This window comes from Ostrea edulis, chromosome 3 (assembly GCF_947568905.1).
Source record: "Ostrea edulis chromosome 3, xbOstEdul1.1, whole genome shotgun sequence".
NCBI lineage: Eukaryota > Metazoa > Mollusca > Bivalvia > Ostreida > Ostreidae > Ostrea > Ostrea edulis.
Genome location: NC_079166.1, coordinates 69,956,413 through 69,982,859, shown reverse-complemented (window position 1 = coordinate 69,982,859; position 26,447 = coordinate 69,956,413). Strand labels below are relative to the sequence as shown.

General features: G+C 34.5%; 1 protein-coding gene across 7 annotated transcripts in view; it reads right to left on the bottom strand.

Annotated features, from left to right (window-relative positions):
* Nucleotides 1–26,447, bottom strand: part of LOC125673288 (uncharacterized) — a 57,562-nt gene that overhangs the window by 894 nt on the left and 30,221 nt on the right. For 4 of the 7 annotated variants that reach the window (XM_048909814.2, XM_056158724.1, XM_056158725.1 and 1 more), the window contains 4 exons: nt 6,031–6,102; nt 4,326–4,580; nt 732–4,203; nt 287–328 (listed from right to left, as the gene is read on the bottom strand). In XM_048909814.2, the coding sequence (XP_048765771.2) occupies nt 4,013–4,203; nt 4,326–4,580; nt 6,031–6,102 (518 nt within the window). In that variant the 3' untranslated portion in view covers nt 287–328; nt 732–4,012. Of the gene's footprint in view, nt 1–286; nt 329–731; nt 4,204–4,325; nt 4,581–6,030; nt 6,103–26,447 lie in introns of those variants that run through there. The other 3 variants (XM_048909817.2, XM_048909818.2, XM_056158726.1) reach the window with 3 other exon arrangements.

The following is a 26,447-nucleotide window of genomic DNA, read 5'->3' as shown; positions in this document are numbered from 1 at the left end:
TACATTTATGTATGTAATTTTGGAAAATAAGATTTAAGTATACGTTTTAGCAATTTCCTATAATCATGGAAGAAAATTATCTAGTCCGTAAAACTATGATATTTTTTTGATACTTTTAACAAAAACGACAACTGATTTTTGTCAAATTAAAAAAATCGAAAATGGTGTATTATCTTCTTCGTAGATTATGAAAAAAACCACGTACCTTAAAACAATTTCAAGAATGTTGCATTTACAGTTTACTTATTCTTCATTTGATAAAAAAAAAAAAAAGAATCTGACTTACCACTGGTCGAATTCGCGAGAAGATGGCCATTTTCTGTATTGCCTACAGATACACGAATATGCATGCTTTTATTCCACAAATTGAATAAAACTACATAAAGAAAGACGAATATAACGAGCAGTGACCGAACTCTTACAAGCAATACAAAATAGAGAGGCGGGAAACACAGACAAATGGATATACCAGAGGTGGGACAGATGCATATGTGAGGAAGCATCCCTTGTTGACCGAATAGTATTTGAAATGATTAGCGTTGCATATAGGTGTTTTATGATCAAAGGTATATGTCATTATTCCAGAATTATGCTGTTCTGATAATGATGATAATCTTTTACATGGACTACATTTAATATTTGACGCAATGTAATTTAATAAAGAATTATGAATATCATTAGGCCTCATTCATTAAAATAATTAATCGATATACATGTATAAGGTGACGTACCTTCGAAATGACATCTACATCGACAACAGGCAAATAGGAAAGAGCAAATTGCTTGACAACACTTCCGACAGCAATCACATTCCATTCTGCAGACCGTTGGAAGAATACGCAGGAAATATCTGAAGCTTCTGGGCATCACATTGGTTCTTCAGTGAAATAAGATCATGAATATTCACTTGCATTCAAATCAGTGGAAAATAATTGCATACATATACATTGACATCTGCTAAATTTTCAAAACAATCTACTTTATTGCATCATAACATTGATCCGTAATATTGTTGAACTTGTAAAAACAACATTGAACCGCCTTTCTCTTATCAATAAAAGGACGTTCCGTGTTTTACCTAACCCTTTGCTAAATAAATATTCACCGAACAATTTTAAAATGCACAATTAAGACCACAGTAGTATATGATATAGAATTTTATTTTCTCGCATGATTTACCATAAATCTGAAATATTTTTCGTCTATCTGTTTGTTGGTGGTGAAATTCAACCAAAGCACTACAGATGAAACTTTCCATACCAAAATCATGCGAATTAATGAAAGGCGACGATAACAAATAGTGATCAATCTCATAACTCATAGAAGCAATACAAATTAGAGGGTTGGGCAAACATGGACACCTGGGTATACCAGAGGTGAGATCAGGTGCCTAGTAAGAGTAAGTATACCATGTCGACCGGTCACACCCGCCATGAGCCCTTTATCTTGATCAGATAAACGGAGTTATTGCTGAAAGACCTGGTAAGGGGATTTATTTTTCAGGAGATTATTTCTAGGAATACAGTAAACCTCCACACGTCTGCACAAAGATAATCATATTTTTAAATGCTGTTTTAAGAAGTTTGCGGAAGAGCAATCCAACCCTGACCCTACCTCTGGAATGTCCAGTGGTCCGTATTTGACCTACGCTTAATTTCGTATTCTCTGAAGGATTTATAAGATCGATCTCTGTTATCTTCACGTTTTCATTCACGCATCAAGTGCGAATAAAATTACCCCCAATCTTTCTAATTCGTGCACTAAATCAAATAATTAAGTGTTACGCAAATGCTGTATGGAGTACATGATACGTTTTGTTTTTATGTTGTTTTAAGTCCCATTGTATAATTTTAAATCTTCTAGACACGTCATAAGCTTTAGGTATATTAACATCTTTCTATGTATGCATGGTGGTCAAGATCATAACAATCAGGGTTATGCTAATGTCCAGTTTGACTCAGTAGGGCCCAGTATTTAAAGTCTTATAAAGTTAAAGATCGGTATCTTTGACTTCTAGTGCAGGACGCTTCAGGAAAGGAATAGTCGAAGACGTGATAAAGAATCGTTCTCTAGTTTGCGAAATAAGCGCCATAACTACTAAGTTACCGTTACCGATCATCGAACACAGCGAGCTCTACTGGAAGCAAGTGTATATTAAAAAAAAGTCAAAATAAGCAATGCAATGCTTTGTTTCCATACATATACTCGAGTATTTAACGGTGGTTTATGACATAGTCCTTGCGTATGAAAGATACTGCCCTTAATAAAATGTCTGATTACATAATTATATTTTGAATCAGATGAATTTGTATAAATATAAACGTAAAACCTTTCATATTTTCTCAATATCGAAATTGTTTGGATTTTTGTCTTGCAAGTATAAATTCAAACTTCCTAATTACAGTAACCTTAGCGAGCGGCCTAAAGGGCCTCCCAAAGAGCGAGCTCTAACGGTGACACGTGTATAAGACAGGATTAGTCAAATCAAGCAAGGAAATTTAATGTGCTATCATGGAAATTTTCTTCGCCTCATCCTGGGAACCGCCATCTTGATCCCTGTAATAAAGTATTTGCAGACTGTGACATTTGCCTATTTGTTAGGACCTCAGATGACTATGGTGATTGAAAAAAACCCACGATGTCACAAGGTACTGTTTATATCAAATACGTTATACTCCCGCCTTCCATGAACAAGCGGATCAAATGTTGCGTTACGTTTCACAGTTGTCCGTATACGTCCGGGTAACTTCGGAATTCTCTGATTCTATGTGCCTATTACAGATAACTCTATTTTATGCATGTAAAAGTATACACTGATACATTAAATGTCCAGGAGTAGTGATAAATGTCTTTTGATTTAGATATAACGCGTATCGTTACGATTCCTGTCAGTTTTGATTTCTGTCAGTTTTGGATTTACCTACTATTTACGCACAGTGCATGGTTATTTAAAATGTCCACTATTATAATTTCCTTTTTAATACTTTGCGTTTTTGTCTCCTTCAAAGTTTTCACATTTAGTCCTAGATGCGTTTATCTATAAATGCTCATTCGCGAGTTTGAATTCAGGACTGTGTGCACGCTAACTGAGCACGCTATCCCTTATGCCACCGCAGTTCTACAAGAGCTGGGTATAAATTGTATATACATAAACTAAAGGTTATCATTAACCAATAAAACTATTATCAAGATAATTTTATGAGTTAGAATCCAATTTGTATGGCTATGTTTAAATAGAAAAAAAATGACAACTATCTTATCGGGATCGCATTTAAAATATCCGCCTCAATCAACTATGGGCATGGATTAAAAGTGATCGCCCTTTTCCCTGTTCATTACGTGAATATAAACTATAACTTTTGAGTACAGAATATCAATACCAAATATTTATTCTTCTATCAATTTCATCAAAAAGTAATTCCAAAAAAATCAAAAATAAATTTTGATAATGAAAAGTACATACAACAAATCAATATTCTCATCAGAAGACAGAAGTACATAATATATTCGGAATGCAGCGATACATGTATTTGGGAAAGTTGAGATTTTACTGTCAATAAATATAATTTCAAGCAGCCGAGCAGAAAGACATACAGCATGATTTTATTGTTTTATATAGGGGCACTGTTAAAAATGTAAAAAGAATTCAATCTAAAAAATGTAAATACTTAAAACGTTTTAAATGCACATCTTTTATGATACGGTGAAAGATATAGATAGAAAGAGGCAAAATATTAAGTGTTATCTTTCAGGCATTAACTTGCTAATAATATTTGTGTTATCCCCCTGTACAGTGCATTTCATGTTTGAAAAAAAAAACCAACAACATCAAACACATTTTAGAATGTTTCATTAGCGAAATAATATTAAAAATTCCAATGGCCGCATAGCTTCTAAAAATGAATCATATTTTAGTTTGACAGAAATGCTGACATTACATTAATTTTCATAATTGTCAATATTGTTTCAAAGTGTACGATAGTGTATTGTTATTAGTACATAACATTCACTTTTAAGACTTGAACCATGATTGAAATTTAGAAATTGCGAGCTTGCTTTCTGGGCAGTCATAACATCCACATCTCTCGCTATATGGAATGTCGGCAACATCTACTATCCTAGAATCCTGTGACGAGAAAGAAGTATCCACTTCTATGCCTTGTTCAACCGTATGTATAATGACAAGGAAAAATGTTTCAGCATCTTAAATAAAGACAAATTTTAAACTTAACTATAATCTTTCGTACAAGAAATAATATGGAGACATTGATAAAATGCAATTAAAGACAAGCCTAGTAATGAACAACACAAAACCTAAGACATACCTGAAAGATCGACCATTCTTATAGCATCTGCTATATCATCTGTCAAACGGGAGATTTTCAAGCAAACCAAAACACGTTTTTTAACATTCTTGGCATCTCGGGCTTTGGTCACCCATTGGAACTCATTTTGAAAAGAATATAATGTTTTGAAATTCATCAGAATGTTCTTGCATACATCAACTCTACGATTACAAAGTATCACGAAATCTTTGGATGTGGGTGGGATTGAATGTTCTGACGATTTCATCTGTGCACCTGTTTTAACATTTAAAAAGTCATTATTGTTACTTTTTAGATTCCATTCCAGTATCAATAATGCATACCTACATTCAGTTATGGACAAAACATAAACGTTTAATTTGAATTACTAATTTGAATCTACTTTAAAAATAAATATACTATCATTAACAAACGCTATATTTGTTGGAATTCCCATGGGCACGACTTGTGCTCCTTTGTTACCTGATCCGTTTCTATTTTCATATGAAGCAGAATTGATTCCAAAATTCTACGTGAGAAGTCAAAATATCTTGATGTGCCCTTCAATTCGACATTTAGATATATCGACAACGTTTTGTCTATTAACAATAATAACTTTCATTCATATATATATATTCCATATATCCCTGTGAGCTCGAAATAAAATACACCACATAGTCGTCCATTTCTGCTTCATACCGAGATATTTCATTGAAAGCAGACATTAATGGCAAACTGAAAACCCAACTGTATGACAAACGGGATGAGTTCAACTTCCGATATTTATGTAACGATATTCCATTATCACATGCCTATGGTGTTTATATCTCTCAACTGATTCGATACGCAATGGCTTATTCTGCGAATATTCAGTTTTTAAATCGAGGCAAGCTACTGAAAAAAAGTTGATGGTACAGGGATTTCAACAGTCTTGATTGAAGTCAGCATTTTGCAAATTATATGGTCATTATAACGATCTAGTTTGTCAATACAACCTATCATTTGGTTAAGTGCTGTCTGACATATTTCATAGCAATTGTTAAACCGTTCTTGGCACACTGATTTTGACTACGGTTAACTCCGTTTACCTGATCAAAATATAGGGCACACGGCTGTTATGACCGGTTGACAGGGGATGCGTACCCCCACCCCTAGGCACCTGATCCCACCTCTGGTGTGTCCAGGGATCCGTGTTTGCCAAACTCTCTAATTTATATTGCTTATAGAAATTATGAGATTGATCGCTGTGCGCTATCTCCACCTTTCATTTGGGCGTTGAAGATATTTGTAAGGATTTTTAAAGAGCAATTTCATCTCAAAATCTGTAAATCAATGGGAATGAACAATCCAATTGCTCCAATTTAGTCAGAAAACACTAAGGTGAAACTTTTTAAATCTCTGATTGAGTCTTTTCACTGAACACTTTTTGAAGACATGCTATACAATCTACTTTTACTCTTATAAGAAATGGTAATAGAAGTTTTGCAAATCAGAAAGTTCTTTTTCTGTTTTCATTTTGTAATCACCATTATTTGTACTTCATTGAACATGACGTCTTTTCACGAAACTTGCGGAAATTCATTTAGATGTTTGAAGACACAATTTCAGGCAGTACTTACGTCTTTTAAACCTATTTAGGGATATAGAGAGAACTACATTGTATATGTGTTTCTTGTTTCTTAAAAGATGCATATGCTCATTACTTTTGATTTAAAAAATAATATACCCAGATTTCCGACGGTTCTTGGAGGTTGTGTTTCAATCTGAGGAGTTTTCAGTGACTCTTCAGATTCCTCAACTGAAAATATAAAAGACCAGTTATATTGTGAATAAAGAGCCTGAAGTATATTACTTCTTAGATATGTAACACAAGTGTTCTTCTATATATCAGATGTATTTTATAAGCATTGTACCAAATGAAGTAGAATTATCTGCGTAATTAAAAAAGAAATTTTCATCAAGAAATATCGAAGATGAAATATCCCATATTTTCTACATAATCTATGAGTGTAACAGATTTAAAGTTATAGCGATGAAAATAACTTCAAAGGTAAAGGCTCGATTGATATTCTCACGTTATTATTATGTGATATTAAGGTAACTCCATACTCACATTTTTTCTGATACAAGTTTAAAAAGTGTATTTTCATTCATTAGAGTTAAAACCAGCAAATTATTAAATAAATATACAAGTCATAACACTTTTTAAGATGTGAGACATGCACACACAGAATCATATATCAACATCAGAACATTGCAATTTTCCTTAAATAGTGCTAGCCAAATTTCAACAACAAAACCCCCCAAAACAAAACAAACTGGTTATGACGATACGATAGTATTACATTATCACCTGCATATGGTGTTTACATATCCCAACTGATTCGATATGCAAGAGCTTGTTCTGCGTATGGTCAGTTTTTGAATCGAGGTAATCTACTGACAAACAAGTTGATGGTGCAGGGGTTTCAACAGTTTCGATTGAAGTCAGCATTTTGCAAATGCTATGGTCGTTATAACGATCTAGTTCGTCAATACAACCTATCATTGGGTCAAATGCTGTCTGACATGTTTCATACCGATTCTTAAGCCGTTGTTGGTACACTGATTTTGACTACGGATAACTCCGTTTACCTGAACAAGATATAGGGCTCACGGCGGGTGTGACCGATCGACATGGGATGCGTACTCCTCCTAGGCATCCGATCCCAATTCTGGTGTGTCTAGGGGTCCATGTTTGCCCAACTATCTATTTTGTATTGCTTGTAGGAGTTATGACGATACGATAGTCACTGTTCGTTTTTTTCACCTTTCATGATAGCATTCATAACAATTTTATGAAACTGTTTCTTCACAAAAATATACAAAATTTCTGTAACAATAAATAAAATATATCGCGTAATAGACTTGATAACGAAATCAATAAAAACAGAGTTATTGCTTTTGAATTCAATATTTTGAAAGATATAATTGATTATTCATATATAACTTAGACTTTTCAAGTAGTTCATTTTTAACAAGATTTTTCACAATAACTATCGGAAAAGAGCACAATAAAATTGATGTTCCTATCATGTATAAATCTAAATAAATCATTGATTTTGCAAAATCTGATGACATCAGAGGAGATTGGAATTATTGTACTTGTAAATGAGTTTGAATTGCTATCAAAACGTATTTTTAAACATTACTATTCAGTTTGTTGCATAAAGGTTGTGCCCAGAATTTCCTTCATTGTGGATCTTTTTTTACACTAATTAGAAGCACTGTTTTGAGAATCAGAGTAAGTACCCTATAAAATTACGCATAAAATATTATTTTCAACATATGACAGGTACTTCCTTAATCCCTCAATGTAGTTTTGCAGAAAATGGCGATTCGTTTCAAATATATTTCTAACATACATCTTATTTTGAAACATAACAAACCAGTATTTAATTCTAAAGCATACAGTGAATTCAATCATCAACGGATTTTAATATATGAAACCATTACTTTTGTATCATAAATATCATACCTGGAAAGTGAATACTTTTTGAGTGTTTAGATTCCTTCTCAGGAGATGTGAAGGTTTTTTTAATTGCACCTATAAGAATTATTGTAAGCATTGGTAACACATACAAACTTATATGTAGAATTTATTTTCATTACCTACATGTACAATGTATTTCAATGGAAACTGAAAAGAAACAATGCATGCCTCCTTTACATCTAAGATACATGCATACATGTGTGTTAAACAAGACTTAACCAAAGCGTTTCGTTCTGTGCAAACCGTTCAGCGTTCCGTTCAGTGTTTCGTGCAGAGCATTTAGCATTCCTTGCAAGCCGATTTTTGCAATAATCGCTCCAGATTTTACCAAGCCACGCCATAGAAATGTGAAAATCTTCAAATCACGCCCTCGAAAACGTACAGAACGTACAAAAGGTGCAAATCATTTCGATATGCGATGTAGGACAGGTGAACACTGTTTGGAATTCGAGCAGCAATTCTAAAATATCTCTAAGACACGAACTGTCAACACTGAGAATGTCCAAATATTCGAAAGACAGTGATCATAAAACCATCATTTTAATACTCTTTATAGCTTCCAACAAGTGCAGCGATATGATTAATTGGTAGGTTTTGTTTGGGGGAGGGGGTAGGAATAATTTATTTGTCTTGTTACTTTTGTATGATCAAGTTTCTCTGTTTAAGTAACAATATTTTAGGAAAATTGTTTATCGAAACTGTCAGAATATGCAAAGCCGACCTATATATAACGTCTATATTCTACGCGAATTCCAAGATGTTTTTACCACAATATATATCAGCTAATTTGGATCTTTGAAAGTAATATTCAGAATACAGAAGGTGTAAAAATTGGCGGGACCGCCAATTGAAATATGACAGGTGAGGACTTTCACTGGATGAAAACGCTAGTTTCCGCAAAACTGAAACCATATAGAAACCTTGCGGAAACCTGACGTTGAGGTTTCCCGATATGATTTCTGCAGTGCGTAAACGATTATATAGTTTCCGCAAGTTTCACAAAATGATTTTGTACATGTTAATACATGCAGTGGTGGATCCAGGATTTGTTAAAGGGGGTATAGGGCGCCAGGATTTTGAGGCTATTCTAGGTATACATGTACACCATACATAATATAATTATTATGTAATTATAAGTAATAAATTTGCATATCTTCATGTGCTTGTATATATATATATATATATATATATATATATATATATATATATACATACCTATTATAAGACTTCAGCGGACGTAAAATATTTATAGACCACCGTTAGGCAGACGTAAAAATTAGGCTGACGTTTTTAAGTCTGCCCAATTTTCTACTTGTAAAATGAAATTATGTACTTAACTTTTGAGTAAAATGTGTTTTCTTTCCTTAAATTTAGAATCTAAACTTTACATTTCGGGCAAAAAGATTTCATTTTATTCATAAAAGTGTAAATTCTAGAGTTGTTAAAAACTAGCGTGTATTATTTTGGCAATATACGTTTCACGACTTGTGTAGACATTTTTCAAATGGGCATCACAAACGAAAGCGGAAATATATTTAAATTTCGTTTGATTTTTTCCTTATTCTGAACCACTAGGTGTCAGATTATTTAGATTAATATTTTTAAAGATGGTATTTAAAAATTTTGAATTTTCCAACACCGTGATTTTTTTGTTGCGTTCTGTTTTGCTGTTATGTTACGGAAATGAACTTCGGGAACCTTCGGAGACACCCGGAAAGGATCCAGCGTCTGCGAAGATGTTGTCACGTGTAAGTAAAATTTTCTTATTTTGGTTTCAAAAATGATTTCAAGGCACATTTCTCGCAAATTATATATTGTTAGGTTTTAGGCTATTACAATTTCCCCCACGAGTACGAGTAACCGGGCCGCGTTTGTTTTCTTCAGTGGGCAGCGAAAGAGGGGTCTACCGTCTACGAGTCTCGTCACGCCATGACACACGACTAGGACAATATTTGTCGTTTACTATGTTTTAGCATTGATATAAAGATTTTCTAGGATATAGAGAATCCCGAAAATGTGTCGTCATTATGCCCTACACTTAGCGACACAATGCAGGAGACGCCGTGCAGTTTTCAATGCAATGTGCATTGTCCTTATTTTGATTGTGTACGTAAATGCACCTCAGGAACCGGTAGTTTTGTCTGCAATAATAATAGTAGGGTCTATAGTATAACACCCCATTATGTTCCCTACTATTATTACTACAGACAAAATGACTGGTTCCTGTCATAGGCGCCTCTTTCAAAGATATTGCACTATTGTAAACAATGGAGGGAATTCGAAAGATATAACTACATGTATTTCTCACCAATTTATTTTGTCCCTTTTTACGTTTTTCATTTTCATGTTTTAGGAATCTTAGCTAAATGTGTCATTACCACATAATACTAATTTATCCACGTTTTAAAAATATCTTGTCCCACTGATTCAATATTGAATCGCCTATATGGTTCCTGTGACTGCATATGCTTTTCTATGACTTTCTACTGAAATATTTAGTCAGGGCCGTAAATTACATGGAGGCGGAGGAGGCAGCTGCCTCCTCCAACTTTTGAGCCAAAAAAAATTAAAATTTAAAGTTCATTAGAATTTATGTTGTTTCCAATAACTAAGAACATGATACCTCCCTTAAAAAGCATTCCAAATCTTTCTTTTAGAATGAGTTAGTCAAGTAACATCTTAGAAGGCCCTAGAATCAAGGATTTTGCACGAAACGTGTTCAGTGTGCACAAAATGTGCTCAGCGTCTAGGCGGCCCCCAGACCCCCGCCTAATTCCCTGCCTCCTCCAAATTGAAGGTTAATTTACGGCCCTGTTAGTTCTTGATAATTTCTTCTGTGATATAGCTGTGGAAAAATTGTTTAATTCTGGGACATAAAAATTGATGTATCTCCTGCCAAACGTGCCAATTACATGACATCTGTCATCTTTTTCATAACTCCTGTGGAAAACCGGGTTAGAATAGGTCCTCAGTACCCCTTGCTTGTCGTAAGAGTTGGCTAAATGGGTCCTTCAGACAAGTCCGCAAAAACAGAGGTGTCGCAGCAGGTGTGGCACGTTAAAGCTCAAAGGCCGTAAGCACCAAGCATAGGCCTTTAAATTCTGCAGCCCTTTACCGGCAATGGTGATGCATGTCTCCATATGAGTGAAAAATTATTGAGAGGGGCATTAAACAATATACAATTAATCTTCAAGGAGTAGGAGTAATTATTGCTCTTAGAGATTTATGAAATAAAACAAATCGTGTAATAAGAATTTATGACATTTTTTTTTTCTGCATCCAAAATGAATGCATGTACACATTTTTTATTGTTTTAGAGGAGGAAAGTGTCGATTGGGTTAAGACTGATCTGTACAAAAGTGGCTTTTCTGTTGGACACATTTCAAAATACAATGGTAAGCATATTGAGTTCCTATAATTGATAATAGATAGTAAATGATAAAAATATACCATTCTGATTTATTTTAACACTGGGTACATGCATGGGTTTTTAGTGAATGATATAATAAATTATATATTTATTCTAGAGTGATACAAAATGCAATCAAAACATGACCTATAATAATCTATCTATTGATTATATTATGGATATCATGAACTATTTAGTATTGTTAAATAATAAATTACCTAGATTTAGAAAGAAGTGTAGAAATATGGGTTGCATTAAAATGCACTCTAAATCCAATGGAGATGTAGGGTGAATTAGACTAGAGTTCTAAGGGTTTAATGGTCCACTGATTTGTTTATTTTATCTACTTTAAATCCCTGTTGAGCTAGAAAGGTTTTCATATATTTGAAACGATGTCACGATGGGTTTTTTTGTGTGCCTTTTAACTTCCTTGTAAACATGGTAAAATGACTTGTCATATACTGTAAGGGTCGACCTGTGATCATTTACATTTTGATTAATCATATACTGTCGATTTGAAACAAATTGCAGAAGAAATATGAATTAGCATCTCAAATTACATTAGGAACATCCTGAGGTATAGATATGTGCATGTAACCATCCCAAAATCATTGTGTCCATGACTGTTCAAAATCTTCCTTTAAAAAATTCCATGTGCAATCTTTGAAATATTGGATCAGATAACTGATGCTATCACTATCATATGAAATGATGAACTGTTTTAATTTTTTCTTGTTATAATTAAAATTCAAAGAAATTTTATCTGTTTTTAAAGATTTTCTTTTCATGAATTAAATGGATTCATTTAAAAAAAAAGAAGGCACATTTCATTTCTTATTTGCTATACTATTTCTTGAAGCTTATTATTGTTTACATATTATGTTGGATAAACATAGTAAAGGAAAGTAGAAAGATTTCAGCAACATTTGAATAAAAACTGTAGGAGTAGATAAAAATGTTTAAAAAAGATCTTCCATAATTTGTGATTGGTTTTTATCCAACAAGTTGTTTGTTTTTATTTTTTGTCCTTGTGAAAGCTTCAGGATAGAAAACACATGTACAATATCCAGCAGCAGTCAATCGGGCTGCTCACCGATGGCCTGATAGCCCAGTTGGTAAAGGGCGATAACTCCTATGCTGGAATTCCTCTACTGTGTGTCTATTATACAAAGATTCCCCTAATATCAACTAACAGTTTATACATACCATATTCGTCCTATTGAGCAACCCGGGTGCTTAGAAAATTGGAGGGGGTGGGGGGTGGTGGTGGTGGTTATTTAGTACTCTATGCTGAAATATTCCCATTAGATATACACATAAATTTTATTTCATTTCTTCTAACACTAATAATTAATCCATTCTTGTCTACATTAAAATATACAGTAGTAGCTATTATTTTCAATTTCACCTGAAACCGTTTGTGTCATAGACTAATACCACGTACGATTTACTAAACTTTCGGTTTCACTTTCGCAGCACAACTATGGCCGAGTATGAATATAGTTTAGGAGATTTCATGTTTACAGAGATATCTATAATCTGGGATCCATTCCAGGGAGAAAAACTCTTAAAAAATAGAAATCAACAATCCTATGCATAAATATGTGATTGCTGTTGTAAAGGACGGTGCAGTAGTTGGACACGTGCCTCGAAAAATAAGTAAAGTTGTAGCATTCTTTTTAACAACATTGGAGGGGGGGGGGGGGGGGGGGGGGGGGGGGGGGGGGGGGGGGGGCTTTGAAATGCATTGTAAATGGAGACTATCACTACTCCTAAGATACCGGTATTGGTGAACTAGAGATACCATGTATTATGAAATTCAGTGCGGAACCAAGAGATTGCTAGAAAGATTAAAAACAAAAACTCTGTTATCAGAAAGGTGAGTAGTACTGTATTTCAAAGGGGGGGGGGGGCTTAATTTTTGAGAGTTGAAAAAAGGCCCTGGGGGGGTTTTAGGGGTGGTAGGGGCACTCAATAGGTCAAATATTTATAAATAAACTTTTTCTATACTGTTGACATTAAAAATTTGTCATTTTAACACATTTTTCTCATGTTTTATTACTCTGCTTTACGAAAATGTGTGGTTTTTTTATGTTGACCTATACTTCTGTTCTTATATGTTTGACATCTTAAAAAAGGTGGCAACACATACATTTGCTTTGGTTATTAATAAAATCAAACTATACCGAGTGGAAATTAATACAGTGTTTCCACTTTCAACCATTAATATTGATAAGTCGCATAAGGGTAGAGCTACCTTGAATCTGCATAAATGGTATTAAACATGCAGTATGCAGGTATACATTCCACTGATTTCTTGTTTCGTGTTCAGGTTGTGATTGCATGCTGTCTTTATATTTTCCTAGTGTGTGTTTTACATAAAATCTTGTCTAAAGTATGCATGTACTTGCAGAAAAATTAATTTTAAAAAAACCCCGTTTTATAATAGTTAACAAACACACACATGTACATAGCCGGGCCTCCAAAAATGGAAAATGCAGATGCTTGGATATGTTTTGGTAGATGATTGAAATGGAATTCACAAATAAAATGTTGATAAATTAAAAAAAAATTATTGGCTAAGAAAAAGTGACAATGTTGAAAGTACTAAGGGCACAAACAGCATCTGTGTACATGTGTGTGTACAAATGTATATTGTCCTCCTAAGAGGGGTAACATATATACATGTAAAATAAAATGGAGAATATGACATGGAGACAAAGACAAAAAGGACTTTAAATCTTGTGTGTTTTTGGGGATTGTAGCCAAAACTCTTGCATATCATTGCAATCTGATTAAAACCAGATCCTGAGATCCGCTCACTTAGATCGCTACACTAGGATCTGACGTAACCCCATATAGGGTCACGTCCGCATGACCTTTCGTTAAGCCAATCAAATTGACCCTATCGATTTATACCAACGATAATTTTTCTCCCATGAACCTTTGTGTCATTATTTACGTTAGAGATGCAAAACAAAAAACAAAAACAAGATGGCTGCGCGTTTGACAGACGACTGCACACCTTTCAAAACATGCGATTTAAAGAACGTCTGTTTTCTCTGCGGGTTTTCTTTCATTCAAACGCTCAAAAATCCCGATGGAGTTCACAATTCAAGGAAAATGGCTGCGATTGTTTGATTTGACAGAAAACATATCGCAGCTAGATTCGACGTCACAATGCACCGTTTACGTCGATTGGCGTTATATTCCTCGCGTTATTTAAGTAAACCATCTTGAAAACTATTCAATTCGTACCCGTCCCTATTCATACATAAATCTGAATTCACAATTAATTTAATTTGGGTATATTTCATATTGTACGTTTTGTTGTTTGAAAGAACGGAATAAATTAGGCATTATTGCGAAAGTTTAAAATTCGTTATGCGAGAATATACAAATTTACAGTGTGAAATAAATTTCGTGGGAGAGAGATTACAGGAATTTGTTTACGAATTGCCAGGAACCGCCTAAATTGCCATCATTGTCTGTATGGCGCAATCTGACTGGCTGATAGTTCTCATGAATATTCCAAGCGAAAGGTCATGCGGACATGACCCCCTATGGGGTTACGTCAGATCCTAGTGTAGCGATCTAAGTGAGCGGATCTCAGGATCTGGTTTCAATCAGATTGATATCATTGCAACATTACTGTGTTAAAACCTGTAGTATGCATTATGTACAAGTATGTTTGATTTGTAAAATTTTGTCTCTAGGAGGAACAATCCTGCACATTATTTGTGGAAATGGAAGAGTTAGAGGCAGAACAGGTAGGGAACATAATTTTTATCTAAGATTATACCTCACCATCACATTGCAACAGTCTCTTTGAAATCAATCAGAAGTGACAATTGGGGATCAATGACAAGTCTACCTAAAGTAGAAAATGTATATACATGTATATATGCATATATATTATAAGCATGTATGTTTTGGAAGATGAAAAATATGGCATTGAAAAAATAGGTTGATGATATTAAGAAAGTGGTCTGTAATTGTATGTGTGCAAGTGTATATTGTCCTCCTAAGTGGGGTAACATATATACATACAAAATAAAATGAGGTCCTCCTAAGAGGGGTAACATATAAGATAAAGTGGAGAATATGACACAGAGACAAAAACTAAAATAACTTTTGATTAAATCTTGTATGTTTTAGGAGATTGTAGCCAAGGCTCTTGCTTATCATTGTAACATTACTGTGTTAAAACCTGTATAATGCATTATGTACATGTATGTGTTTGATGTGTAAAATTTTGTTTCTAGGAGGAACAATCATGAACATCATTAGTTGAAATGGAAGAGTTAGAGGCAGAACAGGTAGGGAACATAATTTACATCTAAAAGGTTATATATCACATATCACCATTACATCACAACAGACTGCTTGAAATGAAATATTTTAAAAATTAAAAAAATCAAGGAAAATAACCACATAAAGTTCAAAGACTAATTCCAGTTATTAGTCCCCTACCGGTTTATAAAACGAAAGTCAAGTGGATTTTAGGTTTCCTCTCTCTCCGTCTCTCTGTCAATCAGTCTGTCCCATTGGTTTTCCAGATATTTTTGCATAATGCTTGCGAGAATTCATTGAAACTTGTAGTACAGTAACTACAGATTGAGTTCAAGTTTCATATCGTTTGATGCATAAGTGTGAAAGAAATTAATTTTTATATTGTTATGTCTTTGTATTGATCAAGATTGGGATGTGTTCCAATAGAAAGGCTGTAAAACTAGGACATCTGAATAGATCGAGGCTGGGGTTGCGTAAATAATCTTTTAATTCCACATTTCAAATTCATTAATCGCAAAAGGAAAATATCAATAACTAGTGATCCTAATTGTTCACGAACAATTAGAGGGCTTCCCACCTTCTACCGGTTTTTCAGTAGTGTTCAAATGCTAAACAATTTGATTTGGATAGAAAAGAAATTCAAATTTGCCGCCTTGAGTGTTGGAGATTGAGGCCTTGGTTTCGCACGATAGTACCGGTCAAATATTTGAAAAAAAGGGGTGTGGGTGTTGGATAGCCGGCACATATCGGGTAAAAGTGTAATAGGACTTGTGCAGGTGTTTGGGGGTGACTTTAGACCTGTTAGATATGATATTTGGAGGTGTAAAGAAACCGGAAGTGACATTTTCAGAGATTACACATGTAGTGCTGACACTCTGCTCATGCATGCTGGGACTATGAGCCTCATGTTGAGAAGATGGTAGGAGTCTGTGCACTGGATTTTACCATGTGTGTTATGGATTGTGGAATTTGATATACAGTTTGTAATTGCTCATCCTATGTGTTCTAATTCACGGAGACAATGTCTTTCAGTCATTTCACCCAAGGAGGCATGCATATGGATTTAGGCTGTGAAAAAGAACCCCAAACAAAATGGCGGCTTGTGAATTAGATAAAGTTTCTGAGTGTAGGATCTGAACGGAGAATAGGAATACTGCATCCCATCTGACCCTGCAGGTAAGTGTTTATTTGTTTACAATGACAGTCAGGATGGAATGTCAAGGAGTTCAATTGTCGAGTAAAGTTGCATCATCATCATAAAAAAAAAAAAACTTAACTTAGTCTTTATGTTGATGCAGGCAGACATTAATGGAATCTGGCACATGTTTTTTCATGAATGCAAATGGAAATATTTGATTTACAAGACAGTCAAGAAATGGAGAAAATGGGTGTAGGTCAGATGTGTATGTGTAGGTCAGATTAGCTAGAATCCTGTTGTTGGGCATGTGACCGGTCAAAATGGTGTAAACAGCTGATCTAACATAATGATCACTTGAAGGGTTGGGGATTTCTTCCTTTGGGACGATAGGCGTGATGTGTGGGTTTGCCTTGCTCGTGGAGACTGGCCCCTTGATGTGTGGCTTTGACCTTGACCCACTTTCAAGGTCAAACCTCGAAAACTCCATGAGAGGGAAAGATTGACCTTGACCTCATTTTGAAGGTCAGATAGGTCACGGGGCTTCGCACAAGTGGTCCAGCGTCTCTATCTAGATCCGTGAAAAAGTTGTGGGCTCGAATGACAATGTCAGAGACTTTTGGGGCGAGAACTGTGCTTCAGGGTTCTCGGTTTCCCTGTGTCAACTTCTCTGTGGGGGAGTGTTTTATTGTGAATTCGTCGGTGAAGGTCTCGCGTCTCCACGACTTTCGGTCTAGTAGGAGTAGCGATAACAGGGTTTTCGATGCGAGTCGCCGACATTCGCAGTGTGGTCAAAGTTTTAGAGTTGTAATTCATGATATCGAGACCAATCGAGAATTCCTTGCTGACCCATGTGATATTTCGATGCTATCTGAAGAGGGAAAGAGAGTATAAAAAGTGCCATTTTCTCGCCATTCTGGATGACCTTTGACCCATGACCTACTTTTCAAGGTCAAGGTCACACAACCCATTCCAGTGTGTTCCGTCTCTCTACAACGAATACTTTAGGAGTCGTCAATTTTTTAGGTAGAAATCGCGAAACATAAGGGGGCATTAACTCCTTTTAACGGTCAGCTAATCCTTTCATTTTAAGTTCTTCGATTCTACTAATTGACCTTTAAAGGTTTCATCCTCCTATCATTTACGGTTAAAAAGTAGTAGCGATAACAATGATTTCTGCCAAAGGTCAGATAACTCCGTAAGGGGTCAAAGTTCCATGACGCAGGTTGAAATGTATTCGTTTCTCAAGAAGTGCTATATCATGAACTTTAAAGTTTTCGATAAGTCTGAAGACGAAAAAAAAATTTGACGGTAGGAAAATAATAAACAGAACAATAACAATAGGACTTTCCACAGAAAGGTGGAAAGCCTTAAAAATATGAATGAAATCTGTTAATCACACAAGTATTTTTCTGTACTCGGTGAGAGAGGTCTGAAAATTATAGAGCTTTGAATAAGATTATTTTATTCCTTAAAAAAATACTATATGAGACAACTGTATGAACTGTGAAAGATCAAACTATTATACTAATATTCAATACTGGTATTAAACATGGTAACATGTAGGGGTGCAACGATATGCTTGCCTCATGATACGATACGTTGTATGATACAGACTTGACAATACAATACGTATCACGATACTTTTAACATGCTACAAGTGTATCAATATGAATGATAACTAATGAACAATGACACTGGTTTTGGTATCATTTAATTGCACCTTACTGTTACAACTGCATGTCCAAAATGCTCCTGTATTTGGGATTAATGGTTCACAGGGTGAGAAATAATTCACTGGCACCACATTTTTCCATTTCCGGAAATCATCTTTATTTGGACAGGGTGTATTATGGTAACCATCGTCCATTTGTCTGTCCAGACCTTTTGGGCAAGATACATACTGAACCGTAACATCTAGGATTTTGCAACTTGGTACATTTGATTACCATAATGAGAGGAAGATGCCTAACATTTTTCAAGGTCAGAAATCAAAGGTTAAGGTCGTAGTATCACTAAGTAGGAAAACTTTGTGGGCAGGATACAGACCAAACCATAAACTCCAGGATATTGCAACTTAGTACATTCGATCACCATGATGAGAAGAAGATGTCTATTGTTTTTCAAGGTCAAGTTCACAGTATCACTTAGTAGGAAAACCTTGTAGGCAGTATACAAACTGAACTGTTGGGGCTAAGACTGTCAAACTTGGTACACATACACCTTTTGCCAAGTGGATAATGTCGATTGTTTCTCAAGATCAAAGGTCAAGATAGTAGTAGCAGGATAAAGACTGAACCATTGGAGCTGGTACCATCAAACTTGGTACACATACACCTTATGCCAAATGAAAATATTACATAGAGAGTACATGATTGATCTGTTTTTATGATGGAAAGAAAGTATGTCACACCCTGACATTGATTGTTGATACTACTTGAAGCCATGTTCTACAAATCATAATGTAAGGAAACACCTTATATTAGCTTTTCACGGGCATATTATGAACCATTGGTGGCACTCTTGTTACAACATACATGTAATCTTAAAGCCAAATTGGACAGTTCAAATTAATCCAGATAGAGAATACCAAAATGCGGTATAGTATAAAATATCGTGAATCGAACCGTTGCATAATATTACAGTGATATACCGTGTCTTGGTTAATCGTTGCACCCTTTGTGACATGATACCAATGTATTTAATCACAGTTCAAGGGAGGGGGGGGGGTGTATTCTTCTGTTCATGAGTTGAAATCAATCTAGCCTTACATTTCCAGTACTATTCACCGCTACTATATCAAGTGACCAGCTAATGAATCGATCTTTGCATGGGGGGGGCTACATGTTGCTGCATGTATATGTACATTTCTGGAGATATATTTATAAATAATTTATTGTGATTTATTATATCATTTCATAACGGTTGGTTGTTATAACTCAAGAAAATCTTATAAAGTAAATATCCATACAAGTGCATACGGTGTAGGAAATAGACTTTTTCTTTTGTGTTTATCTCTGCTACCAAACATCAGAATTTAATCCAATAACTCATGTTTTAGTACAAGGACATTCACTTGCAACATTCTGAAAAATAATTTTTAAACCAGGCATATATTTTTATATCAGAAATGAGTTGTCTTTAGCCATCACTAATTTGTATACAAGAGTTTCCCAAGTGACGTATAATTTTCGTAACTTCTTTTTCTGAAGAGTTCCAAAATTTTCTAGTTCTGATATCCCATATTTACCTTTTAATAACATACATGTATAGATTATGTAATGTAGTTATATCAATTCAGATTTCGGGAAAGTCATCTTTTTGAAAGTGCTAAGCATATTGTACAGCCACTTAGGTGTGATAAATGTAGTACATGTATATAATATTACAGGAAGAAAGACCTCTGGCAAAGACAAGAACAAAGGAGGGAGAACATTTTTGGAAATTTATGCAATCTTCAGTGTGTTTGGACACAGGAGCTATGATATCCATCCATTCTGGTTGCCTCGGGATCGATTCTTGTGAAGATAGAAAATTGGAAATTCAAATGTTGGTTATTTTACACTTTAAAAATGCTGACTGCTTAGTCCAATATCTTGATAAATCTAGTCTTTTGTGATTTTTCAGGCAAATTAAATCTCCAACACATGTATACATTTTTGATAAATTACCCCAAGGACCCTATATTTTTTCAAAAGCAATATATATCTGAAGTAAATAAAACCATTTTTGTTGGGTCACACAATGAATAGAAAAAACAGATGTAGTGCTTATATCATGGAATTTCTGTAAACAGATGATATTTTTTACACAGGTTTTAGCTCACCTGAGCCAAAAGCTCAATTAAGCTTTTCTGATCAAAATTTGTCCGTTGTCTGTCGTTGTCGTAAACTTTTCACGTTTTCGACTTCTTCTCAAGAACCGCTGGCCAATTTCAACCAAATTTGTCACAAAGCATCCTTGGGTGAAGGACTTTCAAGTTTGTTCAAATTAAGGGCCATGTCCCGTTCAAAGGGAAGATAATCACAAAAATGCAAAAATAGGGTGGGGTCATTTAAAAATCTTCTTGTCAAGAACCACTGGACCAGAAAAGCTGAAATTTACATGAAAGTTTCATGATATAGTGCAGATTCAAGTTTGTTCAAATCATGGCCCCCGGGGATTGGATGGGGCCACAATAGGGGATTAAAGTTTTACATACTGATATATAGGATAAATCTTTAAAATTCTTCTTCTCAAGAACTACTGAGCCAGAAAAGCTGAGATTTACATGAAAGCTATCTGACATAATGCAAATTCAAGATTGTTCAAATCATGGCTCCTGGGGTATGATGGGGTCGCAATTGGGGATCAAAGTTTTACATGCAAATATATAGGAAAAATGTTTAAAATTGTTCTTCTTAAGAACCACTGGGCCAGAAAAGCTTAGATTTACATGAAAGCTTCCTGACATAATGCAGATTCAAGTTTGTTCAAATCATGGCCCCTGGGGGTATGATGGGGCCACATTAGGGGATCAAAGTTTTACATACGAATATATAAGGAAAATCTTCTCGAGAACCACTGAGCCAGAAAAGCTGAGATTTACATGAAAGCTCTCCGACATATATTTCAGATTTCAGTTTGTTAAAATCATGGCCCCCAGGGTAGGATGGGGTCACAAGGGGGATCAAAGTTTTACTTACAAATATATAGGGAAAATCTTTAAATATGAGCTAAAGTGACTCAGGTGAGTGATGTGGCCCTTGGGCCTCTTGTTTAAAGCCTTTCATAATTACCAAATTTAAAAATTGGTCTGAAACTGGAAGGTACAAACGAATCCATTACCATTTTGAATATTCATAACCTAGTATGTTCTGTTGACATGTTTTGTTTAGAATTTTGTTCAGAGAAATGTAGTTCAAATGATCACAAAATATACACTGTCATTGGTTTTGGTATACATATAAAAGGTAAATCCTGGTTTACCATGTTCATAATATATGCCATGCAATAGAACTAAGTGCTCTGTTGTTTAAACTGTGTATTGTTATAGAATTTTCGTTTAGTGTTTATGACTATCTCATGTGAGCATTACTGCCTATGATATTTTCTCTTTAAATATAATTGTTTTGAAAATATGTTGATAAATGACCACTACAGTTTGATTCATATGTATATTATCTGAGTTCAGAATGTTCTCTTGCGTTTTGTCTTATTGAGATGATATATTGTGCTCTTTGACTTAATGATGCTGCTTTAAGGCATAATTGTTGGACCTATAGTGTATTCATTTTCAAATGTATTGAAATCTAATTTTTGATAATAATGAGGCAATGCTATACTTGTTAGGGTAGTAATGCACCAGTAATTCAAATGTACATTGATGTCTTACCCGAATGTTTTTATTTGGTTACAATTTTGGTTTTTGATAAGAATTTTAGGTCATATAAGTAATCTCTGGTGACCTGTCTTCTGAGTAAATTCAGGTAACAATTGAACATTTTGTAAGAAAAACGTATGCATAGTCAGGTAGAGGAGGAAGGCCTTTACTAAAAATGTAGATGTCGTAATCCTTGGGGTAGGGTTTCTGACTCTGGGGTAAGACCAAACTTGGTATACATAGTGCATATGTGTTAAAGGCATAGGATCTATCTTTTATCTCAAAAATGACATCACAATATTTTGCAAGAAGAACTCCAAAAAACAAATTTGTAGTATTAATTATGAGTTATCTATAGCTGCAGCGCTTTGAAATTTAAGTCATTTTGACGTTTTAGCCCTATTTAAAATTTTTGTCAGGAGGACAATATATTAAACTGGTACCCCACTGATTGTTGGCTACACACAAACATAAGAGATGCGAAATCAACAGGGTACCAATTTAGGCAAATGAGAACAAGGAATTATTTTGTAATTACTATCGTTATCCAATGTGTTTGTAAACATTCTGAAGAACTTTGTGTGATTTTCTAGTTAATATGATCTTAAATTTTGCCACCTTTTTGGAACATGCAACATTTCACCAATATCTTAGACCCTATGCCTTTAAGGTAATTCCACCCCTGTAGAATTATAGGTTCAATCTTATATTTGATTAATGATTATTTTAGTAACAAATAAAAATGATAAGATAAATATGTTGCAGCATTGATAAAAAGATTTATCAATTAGCACGCATATACCTGTTATTGATGTCAGAAAATTACAATTGTCATTAAATACATTTCATTATCACAAAAACTTGTTAAAACGATATAATGGTATTCATAACAATTTCATGAAACTGTTTCTTAAAAAAAATATACAATATGTTTGTGAAAAGTAAAAGATATCTATGCATAAAAAATTGATAAATAATTTAATGAAAAAGGAGTTATTACCCTTGGATTCGGTATTTCGAAACTCATACGTGACTTTTGAAATATCTTATGGTTAACAAGATATTTTACAATAACTATTGAAAAAGACTTCAACAAAATTTATGTTCCCATCATGCATAAATCTTATCAAATCATTGACTTTGCGAAATCTTATGACATCACAGGAGAGTGGAACTACGTTACACAATTATAAAATATCTTTTTAGCTCACTTGAGCTGAAAGATCAAGTGAGCTTTTCTGATCGCTTTTTATTCGTCGTCTGTCTGTCTGTCTGTTAAACATTTACATTTTCAACTTCTTCTCCAAACCCACTGGGCCAATTTTAACCAATGTTGGCACAAATCATCCTTGGGTGAAGGGGAATCAAATTTTTTCAAATGAGGGCCAACCCCCTTATCCAAGGGGAGATAATAGCAAATCAGTAAAAACACACTGAAATTTTTTAAAAATCTTCTCCTCCAGAACCAGTAAGCCATTTTCATTCAAACTTAATGCAAATCATCCTTAGTTGAAGGGAATTCAAAATTGTTCAAATTAAGGGCCAGGTTTTCTTCAAGGGGGAGATAATCACAAAAGTGTAAAAATAGGGTGGGGTCATTTAAAAATCTTCTCATGAACCACTGTGCCAGTATAGTTCAAATTTACATGGAAGCTTCCTGACATAATGCAGATTCAAGTTGTTCATATCATGGCCCCCAGGGGTCGGGTGGGGCCACAATAGGGGAAACCATATTTTATATGTGTTTATATAGGAAAAATCTTTTAAAATCTTCTCAAGAACCATTGAGCCAGAAGAGTTCAACTTTACATGGAAGCTTCCTGACATAATGCAGATTCAAATTTGTTCATATCATGGCCGCTGGGGGTCGGGTGGGGCCACACTAGGGGAAACCACATTTTATATGTATTTATATAGGAAAAATCTTCTTCTCAAGAACCATTGAGCCAGAAGAGTTCAAATTTACATCAAAGTTTCCTGACATAGTTCAGATTCAAGTTTGAAGCTTTATGACATAGTTCAAATTCAAGTTTGTTGAAATCATGGCCCCCGGGGTGTCAGGTTTTGCCACAATAAGGGAAACCGTATTTCCTATGAGTAAATATATGATAACTCAGGTGAGCGATGTGGCCCATGGGCCTCTTGTTTAAAGGTTGATATTAACATGAAACTAAATTAATATGCGGTAGTCCTTAACCAAAATTGTAAAATACATGATTTCCTGGACAAGGGTTTAGTTTCCAGGATAAGGCCAAGATTATAGTAGCAACTATTGTCTTTATTGTGATATGGTAAATAACTAAATGCATGCTTATTAGAAGCAGAACAGGATATACCAAAGTGGTGATTTACACAACCCCAGGGTTTTGACTGTACACAGGTCCAAAGTAGTCATATTATTTAATGTTGTATATAAAACGTCTCCTTATTAGTGAGATATTCTCGAGAAGGACGTTAAACAATACACAATCAATCATCTGGACTGTATAGACACTTTCAGGGCATTTAAGTTTTATGAACACATCTTGTTTTATTCTGTTTTGTATGTTAGGATTTAATTTAGGTATGCAGAACAAGAATTTTTCTCAAGATTTCATAATCCTTGGGACTAGTGATACTTTTAATTAATTCTCATGTACCCAATAAGGCCTGTGGGCCTTTTATTTCATGAAATGCATTAAATTCTGATTGATATGTCTTTTGTAATTTTTCATGAAATGGATGAAAATCCTGTATGTTTTATTAATATTTGACCAGCAACCATACTTGAAAATGATTTGTATGACATGCCAGTTTTTGTTACAAAGTAACAATTATATAATGAATAAATTTCATGTTAAAGTTAACTTTTAAATTGTCTTTTATGTACTGTTTTGAAAGTAATTATTTTGTATAACAGTATTCGTGTACAGTGCAGATGGTGGTTATTTAAATGAATGCGAATAACATGATCAAAGTTAATTAATATTGCTATGGATAATTTGTTGGACTCTGTAAAGATTATAAATTAGTCAAAATTGCTGCAGAAAAGCTGGTTGAATAGATAAAGAGATTTATCAGAGGCAAATGTTCTACAACTTTTTGTGGAAATTGAATGGATATGCATTGTCAGGTATAATTTCAGTGATAGCAAACTTGAATAATTAAATCGTATTCCAAGATAGGTTGTCCCAAAAAACAGTAGCCACACAAAGGTTATAGATGTTTGGAAAATTGACCGGTATTTCATCTGTGCTGGAAATCAATCGCATGCAGTTTTTGCATAATTGTAGTTTAAATGCCGTCTCTCTAAAGTCTTCAGCTGATTTGGAAAATACTGTCCACCTTCTGGTGGAATTGTATAAATTTATATGAATATACAATGTCTGCCCAAGGCCTACTGCGCATATAAAATATATTGTCTACCTTACGATGGAATTGTATAAAATTATATATAATGTCTGCCTAAGGATTACTACGGATATCTGAAAACTTAGGCAGACATCATAAATTGTATATCTTTCATTCTTGGTATATTATCTTTAATTGATTTGAAAATTACAAATAGGGTGATAGCTAAACAAAATGATCGAATGCATGATGAAAAATATTGAAGTTTAAACATGGACTATATATGTCTGCCTAAGTATGATTTTATGGATGCGCCTGCCTAATGCTGAAAGCAGATATATATATATATATATATATATATATATATATATATATATATATATATAATGTCAAATGTAAAACTTTACGGTACCAATTTTGATGCACCAGATGCGCTTTTCGACAAAAATGTCTCTTCAGTGATGCTCAGCTGAAATGTTTGAAATCCGAAATAACTATGAAGTTTTAGAGCTAAATGTAGCCAAAAACAGCATGCCAAAAAAGTGGAGCCAAATTCGTCCAAGGATAAGAGCTATGCATGAGGGAGATAATCCTTAATTTTGAAATGAATTTCTAAATTTTATAACTGCAATTAAATATACATCCGTATTTTCAAGCTAGTAGCGAAGTACTTAGCTACTGGGCTGTAGAGACCCTCGGGGACTAACAGTCCACCAGCAGAGACCTCGACCCAGGGGTCATAATGTAAAACTGATACGGTACCAATTTTGATGCACCAGATGCGCATTTCGACAAATAATGTCTCTTCAATGATGCTCAACCGAAATGTTTGAAATCCGAAATAACTATGAAGTTTTAGAGCTAAATGTAGCCAACCCTTATACTACTATTTCTGGGGGTTTTTTTAGCTCACCTGAGCTGAAAGCTCAAGTGAGCTTTTCTGATCGCCGTTATTTGTCCGTCTGTAAACTTGTTTACATTTTACACTGGACCAATTGTAACCAAACTCAGCCAAATTCATCCTTTGGTGAAGGGCTTTTAAGTTTGGTCAAATGAAGGGCCCCTTCAAAGGGGAGATAATC